Here is a 12,495-nt window from a genome sequence, read left to right as displayed (position 1 = left end):
CCCGGTCAGCACCAACACTGGGCCATTGTGGTTATACACTTAAATAGATATCACTTAAAGAGAGCAATGAATTCTATAGCCTTGGGACATAAGTGTTTTCAGAGCAAACGTTTCCTTTTCTGGTGGAAATTTTGGGCGCTTCTTTTGCATGAGGCCTACATGTAATTTCACATGACCATCCAAAAAACATATATATATACGCGGACAAAAGTACGTCTACAGTATATTGACAGTTATAAATTTGAATTTCTCTCTCTCTCTCTCTCTCTCTCTCTCTCTCTCTCTCTCTCTCTCTCTCTCTCTCTCTCTCTAACCAAAACCAAAGGATATTTTGTTGATAAATTTAATGTGTAATGATTTTTGAGAGTGTTTTTTCCCGTTAGCTAAAAATATATTGATCTTTACATATCGCATGGCTTTTTTCCCGTCTTTCACAGAAAAAAGCCCTGCTTGAGGATTTTCAGTGTATATTACTCAGATGCACTATCATCTTAAAGCAAACGGAACTTCTCGTGAACGAAAACATCCGAGTCCGCGCTTAAAAAGAACCGAGAAGTTACGATAGCGTTGGTAGCGAGAGATCGGAAATGATTGTGTTAACTGTTGAAGTAAATCTAGTGCGTCCCCCTTTTAGAGAAAAAAAAACTACTTGAACAAAATGTATTTATTTTCAAGATAAACAAAACAATTTAGAACAAGGTCAAATTTGCACAAAGATAACATAAACAATTTATATTTACGTATAACAAATTTCAGATTTTAAAATTAGAAGCACAAATTGTTATCTTTCTTTTTTATATATTATAACTTGCAGCTTTGTGCATACACTCATATAATATCAATGAAAGTAAATTGTAGCTATAAATATATTAACATATATAAGAATAGCTGCCCTCCTTTTGCAAGTTAATTAAATAAAAAGAAATAAAGAAAAAAACATTATTGAGTTAATTTAAAACAAAAATAAAGTTATGATATGAAAAATTTCTTTGAAAACAGTTTAGAAAAAATACAGTTACTCTATTTTCATTAATAAAAAAATAACTATGATGATGTGTTTTTAAAATTTCAAATTCGCATCAGTATTACACATGATTAAAAAAAATAAATTTTACAAAATGAGTATGCTCGAATACAATAAAATTATTCGTAATTGATAAGGGGTGGGTGGGGGTGGGGTGGTGGTTTTTTCATCTTCTTGTGTATAGATAGAAATGGAAGATTTCAAGTCTATTTAATACATGTACCTGCACCAAGGAACTTTTTATTCTACTCAAGATGCCCCCCCCCTCCACCATTACAGGATACAAGTACATGCAGGACTATCTCCATTCCACTTATAATGCATACGTTCGGGGGAGGGGTTGTGGGTTTTTGGCAGTGTGAATATACTTGTGATATGTAAAATCTTATATAAGCCTTTTATTGTGACTCAAAAACTTTGGCCCCTGCAAAGTGACGACTTTGATAATTGAGGTCAACATGTATATAGAAGATAACGCGGCAGAAAAAAGGGGAAAGTTTAGAGAAGAAGAAAACATTAATTCATTCATGAATATTGTTGATTGGGAAAAGCTTGTGAAATATTTATCAACGATAGAGTGTGAGAGAGACAATGACAGAGGAAGGGACAAATTTCCGAATGAAAAAACGCCCCTCCCCCTTCTGCACACTCTCTTCGTTCCGTGTGCATTCTATTGGCCTGAAATGCATTTTGAAAAAATTACGCACTTTGAATTTTTTTTTCAAAGTGCGTTAATTTGGTGACCAAATTTCGTATTTTTTTTCAAAGTAACAGGACATTCTATGGGCCTTGAAGATCCTCGTCCTTCTTCCTGGGGTTACCGAGTGGGTTACCGAGGATATTTACAAATACAGGACGTTGCTGTAATTTTCAGACAGTTTTTGTTGAATGTGTAATGTAGACCAAATTACGGATGTCATTTTTTGTTTTTTGTTTCATTGGTTGATTGTTTTCATTTTAAAAAACTTTTTTGTGCTTTTCTGATACAGTTGGTCGACGAATGGCGACATACGCTTTAAACATGATAAAGTCTCCATTGAATATTACAATGTCTTCAAAATGTTTTAAGCACTTTCATTAACGAGGGCAGATACAAGCCTAATGATATTATAATATGATTTTACAGCTTTGAGATGAATAACAGAGAAAATCGTTGTACGTAAAATTAAAAAAACATAGAAATCCATTCTTAAAATCATATCTCAATATTTCATATTTCAATATCTCATATCTCAATCTTTGAGGTAGAACAGCAGATACATCGATTTCTAGCAGCTTAGTCCGCCAACACTGTCCGCGTCCCCAACCGGAAGTGGTGGATATTCAGCATCCGGGCTCTGGTCTTCATACGGGTCTTCCTCAATTTCCTCCTCATATCCGATCAAATTCTGATAACAAACAGGTGTATCGCTACGCCGATCGACCGAGGCGCGAAACATCAAGAAATCGTCGTTTGTCAGTGAAAGGGAGTCCTCGGGAAATTTCAAACTCGCTGCCATTGGTGGAGCGTTTCGTTCATTGAGGAACATGATGGCTTCCGACAAAATACTTCCTTCTACGTCATAGCACGAAAACGCTTCCGGTGGCATAAACCGATCTTTAGTGTCCACGCGCGAGAGCTCTCGTTGCTCTTCCGGTAATATCTCGAGTTCAGCGATAGTCTTTTTGGCGAGTTGATGCGAAGGGAAAGATAATGCGGTCGGTTTGTTTTGATGCGTAATCGGTGCGTCCATGTGGCATTCTGCTATTGTAACCGCAGCTATGCTAGCCTTTTCTACGTCGTTTTCGCACGGAGTGAAATCAGCCTCGTTTTCAAAATCGCTATGGATACCTGAGTCCATTCGACTGTAGTGTCTCAGCAACGCTTGATGTGATTCTGTGGTATCTGCTGTCGTCTGCTTGAAGGGAAGCCAAGCGTCGCGCGATTCTTGTAAAACGTTACTTCGGAGAAAGTTTAGAAAAATGTCTAGTTCTTTGTTCAACACATACTTGGTCCAGTACTGGATCCTTGGCTGAATTCTACACTCCTCATTTTCCGACTCTATCACGACGAATCGCTTTTGAATCTGAGAGAGCACCGAGGATGGTATTCGCCGATCCTTCAGCAGTCGTCGCTCAAACTGGGTAAACGATTTCGGCGTCATCCACAAAACGAAGAATGTGGAGTCCGAGGCGAGTTTCTTCCAGAGACATTTGTCGTTGAACATTTTGGTTTCCACGATGACCTCTGGTATGTCTTTGTTGATGGATGTAAGCAATTGTTGCGCATGCGCATTGTGCTTTGGGTCATGGATAATCACTATACCGGGACCGGAACCTAATAGAAATACGTGAATGCTTTTGAATGTAAATATATAGAATAAAACAATGTGCAAAACCGATATGATCAATCAAAAGATATAAAACAGAGTTACATTAATATCAAAGAACAAACCTTTATAATTGTTGTTGTAAAGATTAATGGTTCTGCAGCTTTTCCCTGAAAAATTCAAACCAAAAATATAAACTGATAAACAATATATACGGTTTACGAGAGAGAGAGAGAGAGAGAGAGAGAGAGAGAGAGAGTCAAATGTCAAGAGGAAGGAAGCTGGTGAGACAGAAAAAAGGGAAATTTAAGACAAGTAGAGGAACAAAATATTGAAAAAAAGAGACAAAACAATAACAGAGAATGGGAGAGAACCAAACAATACGTCCACGAGGATAGACTAACCTTGTCGTTTGTAATTGACCACAGCGAACACGGACACGATGGCACCCAGCGCCACCGTCAGGACGGAGAACACACTGACCGGAACTTTCCAACTACTTCCGGCGTCCTCGTTCTCGCCTTCATCGCCGACTGCCTCCTCGAAGTTTTGACCCGTCTGGCTGTTGTTATCAGACACTTCAGGTAAGTCGGAGTGCAGGGCGGGAGTTTTTTCTTCACTTCCGGTGGATACCATGGCCCATGTGATGTCATCGTTTTGGAGTTGCATTTTTAGTCCCTTCCATTGCTTGGTTTGTTTGTGTGTAAGGGTGGCGATGTCGTGAGTATTTATTGACGTTGAAATCTCGCCCGTTGTATATTCTTTTGATGTCGTAACCACTGGCCGGGCTAAAAAGATAATTCAGTATGTGTTTTAACATGTAAATTCATTAATTGCAGGTTAATAATGTATTCTGCTATTTGTATTTAAATTCAGTCATTTTTTTTAACAAGCAGCGTATATTGCGCTAAAGATAAGAACTATCATGTCCTAAAACCAACTTCATTTTTGTCCTCATATACCGATATGGCTCCTCAGCTAAAAATAATACATAAAACTCAAAATAAACTTACTGTCTTCAATGATGAAAGTCGGTGTTTCCGTGCAGTTGCAAGCTTTGCACGCACCGAACCTCTTACAGCGACATCTGTCATGGTCACCTTTTAAATCATCATACGGTTCAACCTAGAAACGTAATTCATTGTACGGATATAGAGATCCTTGCTTTGTTACAGAAAACAGGTTCATAGGCATGAATTGCAATTAATCCTAAAGATTCATTATTGCACAGTCAAAAAGTATTTCTGGAATCATCATTGTTCGTTGGGGACCAATGTTCGTGGCTTTCGTGGGTAATCCTTGCGCGCGAATTAACATCCCAACGAACGCATATACAAACATTTGTTTTATATTTATTAAAATTATCCCGATTACATTACCAACAAAATTACGTCCCAACGATCTAGGAACATTTTGGATACCCATGAACATTGAATACGAATAAAATGATTCCACGGCATTCTACCTTGATTCTGTACATTCCTGGCTCAACTTCTCTAAATTTGACATATATCTGTAACAAAATAAAAGCAAATTGACCTTAAAAAGCAACATTTCTTGAAAGTTTGTCAATGTTTAAATTACGGTCCTATTCAATGTAAGCGCATTTTATATTCCGTAAACAGTTTTTTTTTTATCACATTACAACAACAACAATTATTGCTTAAACAAATATAATACGCCTTTCACCGGGAGATCAATATCCTTCAAAGGATAAAATGAATATAAATTCGATACTGCAGTATGCAATAAATCGTTATCAATGGGTGAAATATACTCGACATGACAAAAAACACTATCGATAGATAAAATTCATTCGATATGACGTAAAACACAATCAATTAATGAAATACACCAAATTTGACGTTAGATAAAATAAATCGGAGGGAAAGATGCTCGATGTGACGTAAATCAATCAATAAAGATTACACACAGAATTGATAAAGAAACACTTACCGAGGAGGACATGGCGAACTCCATTTTGGCGTGAGTCGTTAAGCGGCTGGTCATCCCCTCGAACCCGCTGTACTTGATCTGACGGAGCTGGATGTTGTAGTACCGGATTCCGTAGGCGGCTGGAGCCGGTTGGAACTGGACCTCGACGATCCGGTCACGTGAGTTGTTAACAAACCATATCTTTGTATACCACAGGGAGGAGTTCTCAGGCGGGTAGTCTTAAAAGGATACATGTATAATGTAAATCAGGCTATATTGACGATTTTCTTGAAGTTCTTTTCATTGATTATAATATTCTGCGATTGAATAACATTCACGCAAGGAACTGGGAGGAACATTTTTCGTAAAAGGATGAATAGTTGGTTAAAATTTAGAAATATTGAAAGGAAATCAAATAACATGCGATTGTTTCATATGTACATACAAAAAATGTAGCGCAATGGACAGAAACCATGTAATGGTACAGTGTCATGTAATTGATGTTTCAAAATAGTTTACCTAAACTGATAGGGAAAATTTAATGAAAAAGAGGAAGAGTCTGGTAAAGATTGGTCTTTAGATTTGAGAAAGAGAAAACAAGAAGAAGAGATGTGTGTTTAATGAAGAGTTGTGGAGGAAATTTTAAAAGAATCCTCTGAGGAAGCCTAGAATTTGTTAAAGAGAAACTCGGAATTTGTTCAAGAGAAGTTTGTTGAGAAAGAATTGGTTGAAGAGGACTTAGTTGAAGACAAGTGGGTTGAAGAGCAGTTTTTTTTTCTCAAAAGGACTCGGTTGAAGAGGAGTTGGTAGAAGAGGATTTAAAGAAAAAGAACAGACATAATTTTACCGATTGTTTCTCCTGCCAGGATAAAGCTCTCTGCCGGGAGTGAGGCCGGTGACTTGGGTAAGGACCAGACGGAGAAGTTAACGCTCTTGGATAGTACAAGGCGAAAACTAAACCCACTCTGCAGAAAAAAAAATTCAAACTGAATTAAGAAATATCGCAAATTTAAGCTAAAGAAAAAAAAAAAGAAATCAATTTGATCAATACATGATTCACATGGGTTTTAATATTTTTAGTATTTTCCGATCAGAAAACACTGAAAAGATGTTTAAATTCCGTTTCCTGTCTGTATCTTGCATTTGAACGGCAAAAGATCAGCGCATTATTTTGTCGAATTTAAAATAAAAACAAAAACATACTCACATTTCTCTCTGCCTCGGAAAATGTTCCATTCCCAAATGAAGTCACAATCACACACCTTGATCCCTCAATTGACGTCAGCCGTGCCTCAAATCCTTGGATCTCCGTCTCTAATTCTGAACAAAAAGTTGTTTTTATCATTTGATGATAAAAGAATGAAAGGCTCCGTAGAGCTCATTGAACATGTATATTGAAAACATTTTTCAAATTTTCGCATAGTTTTATTAAAGATATGATGAATTTGCAATCATTTAATTTAACTGACTAATTTGAAAGTAAATACATTACCATAAAAAATATGCAGTCGAATTTTTTTAAGAAGAAAAATATATTGTCAAATCCTTAAAACCCTGTCTAGAAAAAAAATTGTTCGGTTGCCAAAATTACTCGAAGAAAAAAAATACATAAATAAAATGCGTTAATTTCGTTAAAGCGTGCATCAGAAAGACACCTCTAAATTTACCATTTCCAGGGTGAATAGTGACATTTACTGAGGTAAACAATCCATATCTGTCTTTTATATCTGTGGTTTCTGATGTAACGTTTGGTGTTGCTATGGTGATGTTTTGGGAGTTGGAGTAGAGGACAGGGTATTGGCTTTGAAGAAACTCGGTTGTACAGTCTGAAAGAAAAAAATATATGAGTGAGCACCAAACTGTTTTTTCCGACTCGAGATATTCAATCAGATTACCTTGGTTAATCGCAACTTTTCGGGTCTTTCCGGCAGAGCTCGAATAAAACCCGAGCTCTGCCGGGAAGACCCGAGAAGTTGCGATTGTTGTAAAGTTGTTACTTGAATAAAATGATTAACTTCGTGTAATTGTCTACAGTTTGAGGGCGTCTTTAAATGTTACTCTACTTTACGCAAAGTTGGTTATGATATATATGCGTGTGGTTGCATTAAAATTTATTTTACACATATTTTCGTTGATTAAGATAAAGTCACAGTTCAAAGTTTATTTAAATTCATAGATAATGGAAAATCAATACAATTTGTGTATCTCTACTTCGATGATTATTTGATATCCTGGATCAACTCAACAACATAATTAATGAAAATTTAAGAAAAAAAATAATGAAAGTCAAACCACAACAAAAACAGTTTTGATTAATCTATAAAATCAACATCAAGTAATGCATTTCCCCTGTATCATGGATACCCATAATGCTTTGTACCGTATTTATGTAGACTTTATGTTTTTCTATGTATGTGCTTCATAATTATTATCAATATTATGTCGACATGTGCAGAAAACCGGAGAGACTTGAATCAATGAAGAAAAAATATATTTGGTGTGGCGGTTTTCAGAAAAAAAAATATGAGGATATGATCTAATATATATGACACAATAAAAACCACAGGAACTGACTCAGAGCCAAACGTCATTAAACATTACTGTCTGAGGTAGATTTTTTGTACGAACTTGAACTTCCATCCTCTAACCAAATAAAAAATTTAAGACTGTGCAATTTCGCTCTGCACATAGCATGTTGAAATACTGTACATCACTGATAATTTTTAAAAAGCTTGGTTGCAAGTTATAAGGCGAAAACTTTTATCATTTAACAACAAACAGGGTGGGATGGGGTGAGTTGCAACTAGTCTAGAACTAAAAGTGTAACTTACCTGAATAATACACTGCTCTGCAAGACTTTCCCGACTGAAACGATAAAAAATATATAAATAAAAAAATTAATTGATATTTATCCTTATCTAACTCTTCCTTAAGATTTTACTATTGTTTATTCGCGCGTGGGAATTTTTTGCGAGGTACGCAATAGCCTCATCGTTGCGAATATTTCTTGCCGCGAACTAGTTCATTCCATATGTTTGTAAATAAACTAGAAAGGTGTTGATAAGGTTCCAATCGCGAAAATAAGTCGTAGCGAACCTGTTTATATCAGGTAAATCGCGAATTAACATCGTCGCTAATAATAGTTAGTTGATCATATTTTGTGGAGTGCCTAACACGTGGGTTGCGGGAATCAAATAAGATGGTTGAGAGATAATTTTTTTCATGCGCGAAAACATACACTCATACGCAAAGAAGTTCATTTCTTTAATATTGATAGCAAATATAAAATCTTAATAACTTTACTAATTCAAAAAAAAAAAAAATAATAATTAAAAAAAAAACGAAAAATAAAACCTAAAATAACAATTTAACATGGAAAACATAAACCTTATAAAGGCATTCTTTCGTGAATTTTATAGATGCTTCTCTTACGACCATAATTCATTATAATAATATAATTTTGTTTAATTCTTCGATAGTTTAAGTTTACTTATCAGAAACAATTCCTCCTTTACAAGTTTCAAAAGCAGTATTCAATTAAACCAAATTAAACCTCCGTCCTATTTTTGCTTCGGCAAGAGACGACTTAACATCATACACACAAAACTTAGACATAACTGTATCTTAAACTTCGACCTTTTCAGAAAAAATATTATTGAAAGCCCTAATTGCCAATGCGGATTACCAGAAGATTCTTATCATTTGTTTTTTGGTTGTAAAAATTATATCAATGCACGAAATGAATTGTTTTCAAACCTTTTGAACTTAAATCAAATTAATATTATTAATTGTCATTTACTTTTGTGGGGAGACGAATTTCTGAGTGTCAATTTAAACCAACATATTTTTTTAGCTGTTCAAAGATTTATAAGAGATTGTGGCAGATTCGTGTAACTTCAATTTTACTGCCTAAACCAAATTCAACAGAACTTTTTATACATGTACGTTTGTTCAATAACTTAACTATATTAGTAATATCCATTTCTATGTACTTTCCATTGTAAACTACTATACAGTTGTAAATTGTTATACTTGGTAAGAACCTCGTAAGTTGTAAGAACTTGTGTTCGAACCATTTGTATATGTTTATACAATAAAATATGTTCAAACCAATTCTTCGATAGATGAATGTTTTAAATAGTTCACACCTTTCAATAAATAAGATTACAATTAAGATGAAAGATTGAAGTTTAAATATTTATATATTTAATACTACAGAAATTCGAGAACAAAGTATTTCAGCTTTTTTTTCCTTATTAATTGGGGGGGGGGGGGGGGGGGCTACTAGTTATCCTTGTGAGTTTAGTCGTTCCTAACTAAGTTTATTTGTTTCCACTTGTATGAATAATGAATCTTTTGCAGGGCGTTAATTGTGAACTTCCTGCCAAACGGAGCGAAGATACAACGTTTATTCGTCAGAATGAACAATGGTAAATGAAGCAAAAGCATCTATATAAGAAGTGTTTACAAACGTGTAAGCAAAACTTTGTTGTTTACTGAAATATTTACATTGTCCCAGTGTCTTTGAGATAAAACTACGAACCGATTTTTTTTTTATGTAATGTCCAATACAATGACTTTTTGATATTAAATAGTACAACTGACCCCCTCGCGCTAACATCCGTGCCAACGAGAGATATTAATATAAGTTGTAGAACTTGCTTATCAATCGTTGTAAAATAAATAAAGTTCAGTTCATATTAAAACTGCTGAAAATTATGTAAATAAGAAGTAATAAGGAATCATTTTTGGAACATTATGAGGTGATCAAATACGGTCGGACGTGATCAAATCTAACATAAAAGAAAACTTTGATCACTCCCGACCGTATTTGATCAGCTCATAATGCTAAAAGAATGATTCTATATTCCTTGAATATTAAATCATCTCGCTTTGCAAAATTGGTAAAATTCGTCTATGGATTAAAATTGTAGTCATTGCAATATAAAAACAAAACTAGTACATGTACTGAGAGAGAGAGAGAGAGAGAGAGAGAGAGAGAGAGAGAGAGAGAGAGAGAGAAATAAATAAATTTAGATTTCCTTAGTGTTAGTGCTCATTTTAAAAACCTGGTCAATTTATCCTCAGACTAAATGCAAAAGTGCATTGACGGGGCGCGAAAAAATGCATCGTAATTCTATTATACATGTAACAATGAAGGGTGCATCACATTTTAGTAGGATTGAGAGAAGGTCATGTTAATTAAACCTAAATCTTCCGCGTAAAACAATACAGGATGGAAAATTTTGTTGTTTACAAAATATATTTCTATCTGTCTCTCTCTCTCTATCGATCGATCGATATTTATTTATCCGGCAGAAATAACGATGATTTCACACATTTTCAATTTTTTTTTTGAAATTCAAGAGTGCAAAATATGAACTTAATTTATATATGAAAGAAGTGTTTTATTTTCCACTTTTATCTATAGTCCTTCAATGTTGATCATCTGAAGCATGTTTCCAAAATGACTGTCTTTAAATTTAAATATTTAGATTTCGAATAATAAAAAAAGACACTTATGACAATATCTAAACAATAATTTCCCTTCAAAGAAGATGGTAATTAAGGCGTGGATATAATATCTTGTTACAACGCCCTTAAAAGTATTAGGCACTTAAAAAAATGTTTTGATTTTTATTTATGATTAAATTTATTAAAGTGTATTAATTTTGGGACCTTTAAAGGGATTTTTCATTTGGTTCAAAACATCGGGCTGCGCCAGAACCGAAATTGATCAATGCATTACATGTTTTATATGGTGTAAAATGCATTTGCTTCATATGCTTATGAACGAACATGATGAGAGCATCATTGAAGCTATACTAAAGTAGATATACATGTACATCGACAAATAGGGAAAAATAATAATTATTATATCAAATTTTAGACAATGTTAAAACCGTCCATATCTTACGATTTAACCAAGAGGTATTTATTTAAGCTATATGATCCCCCATCTTCTTTTTATGTCAAGTTAAATTTGCAATTGTCAGGGAAAAGAATTGAGTGATATAAATTAAATTTCAAATCAATTTTTTTTTTGTCCTTAAGAACTTACCGGAAGTAAGCGGCAGGTTTTCTCCTTCTGTTTCCGAGCAACACTATGGCCAATTAACGCCAAAAATAAGAAACACGCAACTCTGGCAAAAAGTCGCATCTCGCCGCACGTGCATTTCGAATAGAGGATTAAATATCTGTGTCATTCAGTTAAATATACGATTTGTTCATAGCAAACGATTTCAGATCTGGAGTGAGCAATTTATCAACAAAAGAATCTTCTGTAGTTAGGAAAGAATGCAGCTGTTTGTGTAAGACAGAGAAACATAATCATTATCAGCGGAAAACCCCGATCTCGGCCGGAAACCACCGATCTCTCTAACCGGAAACCCTCAGATATCTTGCAAACACCACTTGTAAGTCCTGCCGCAGACTTTAAAAATTAATTAACAAGGAAGATTATCTCTTGATTCTGACGTATTGTTTACAGGTCTTTAACGTTACTATACGGATGATCATCCCTTGGTTTATTTTTTAACTACCACCCCCCCCCCCCTCAAAAAAAAAGGGGGGGGGGGTCTGGGACTTACCAGGAAGTTTGATTGGGGTTTTTGTGTAACATAATCATAATCTTAACAGATTTCCGTGCTCACAGTCAATAATTAACCCCTATTTTTTACTACTTCATTTTATAAAAGTAATAGTTAATTAACGTTTAACTTAGTGGTCTAGAAACAACAGCGGATGAAGCCAGATAGACATCTATCTCGATGGCAATTTAATTTTGAGTGCAACCTTCCCGCGTAAAAATTAAAAACAACAAATGGAATCCCCGGACAACGGACAAAAAACACCCCTCTCACCAATAAATAAATAAAAAATAAATGAAATAAAGTATAAATAATAAAAAGATATATGCTTGAAAAGACAAATGTCATACAATTCTTTAAAAATATGTTATAGTCAATTATTCATTCAAATAGTTTTTATCAGCTGTTAATAGACAATGCACACTTAAAAAGTGGGAGGGGGACTCCATAGGTATTCAATTTTCTATATTTTAATTTAATTTGCTGCGGAAAAAAAAGAGGTCACCCCCCCAACCCCCCAACTAGACCAGCATTAGAACTGGACTTAGGTTTTAAAGCAGAAAAGCAGACCAAAATGAAAATTAAACAGCATTACATAGAGAGAGTTCCATCATTCACAATGTACTTGGGCGGCAAA

At 34.7% G+C, this 12,495-nt stretch overlaps 1 protein-coding gene across 1 annotated transcript; it reads right to left on the bottom strand.

Moving 5' to 3' along the window:
- Positions 1-649: 649 nt before the first annotated feature.
- On the bottom strand, positions 650-11,589 carry LOC128173092 (uncharacterized). The gene is made up of 11 exons (XM_052838817.1): positions 11,330-11,589; positions 8,100-8,133; positions 6,936-7,094; positions 6,476-6,588; positions 6,116-6,233; positions 5,290-5,507; positions 4,799-4,846; positions 4,347-4,458; positions 3,738-4,121; positions 3,459-3,503; positions 650-3,341 (listed from the first exon to the last, which is right to left on the bottom strand). The coding sequence occupies exons 1-11, from the start codon at positions 11,426-11,428 to the stop codon at positions 2,293-2,295; spliced, it is 2,379 nt and encodes a 792-aa protein (XP_052694777.1). The 5' UTR covers positions 11,429-11,589; the 3' UTR covers positions 650-2,292.
- Between the last annotated feature and the right edge of the window lie 906 nt (positions 11,590-12,495).

The sequence above is a fragment of the Crassostrea angulata genome, chromosome 2, assembly GCF_025612915.1.
Source record: "Crassostrea angulata isolate pt1a10 chromosome 2, ASM2561291v2, whole genome shotgun sequence".
Lineage (NCBI taxonomy): Eukaryota > Metazoa > Mollusca > Bivalvia > Ostreida > Ostreidae > Magallana > Magallana angulata.
The sequence above is the reverse complement of the archived record's forward strand: the minus strand, read 5'-3'. Positions and strand labels throughout refer to the sequence as shown.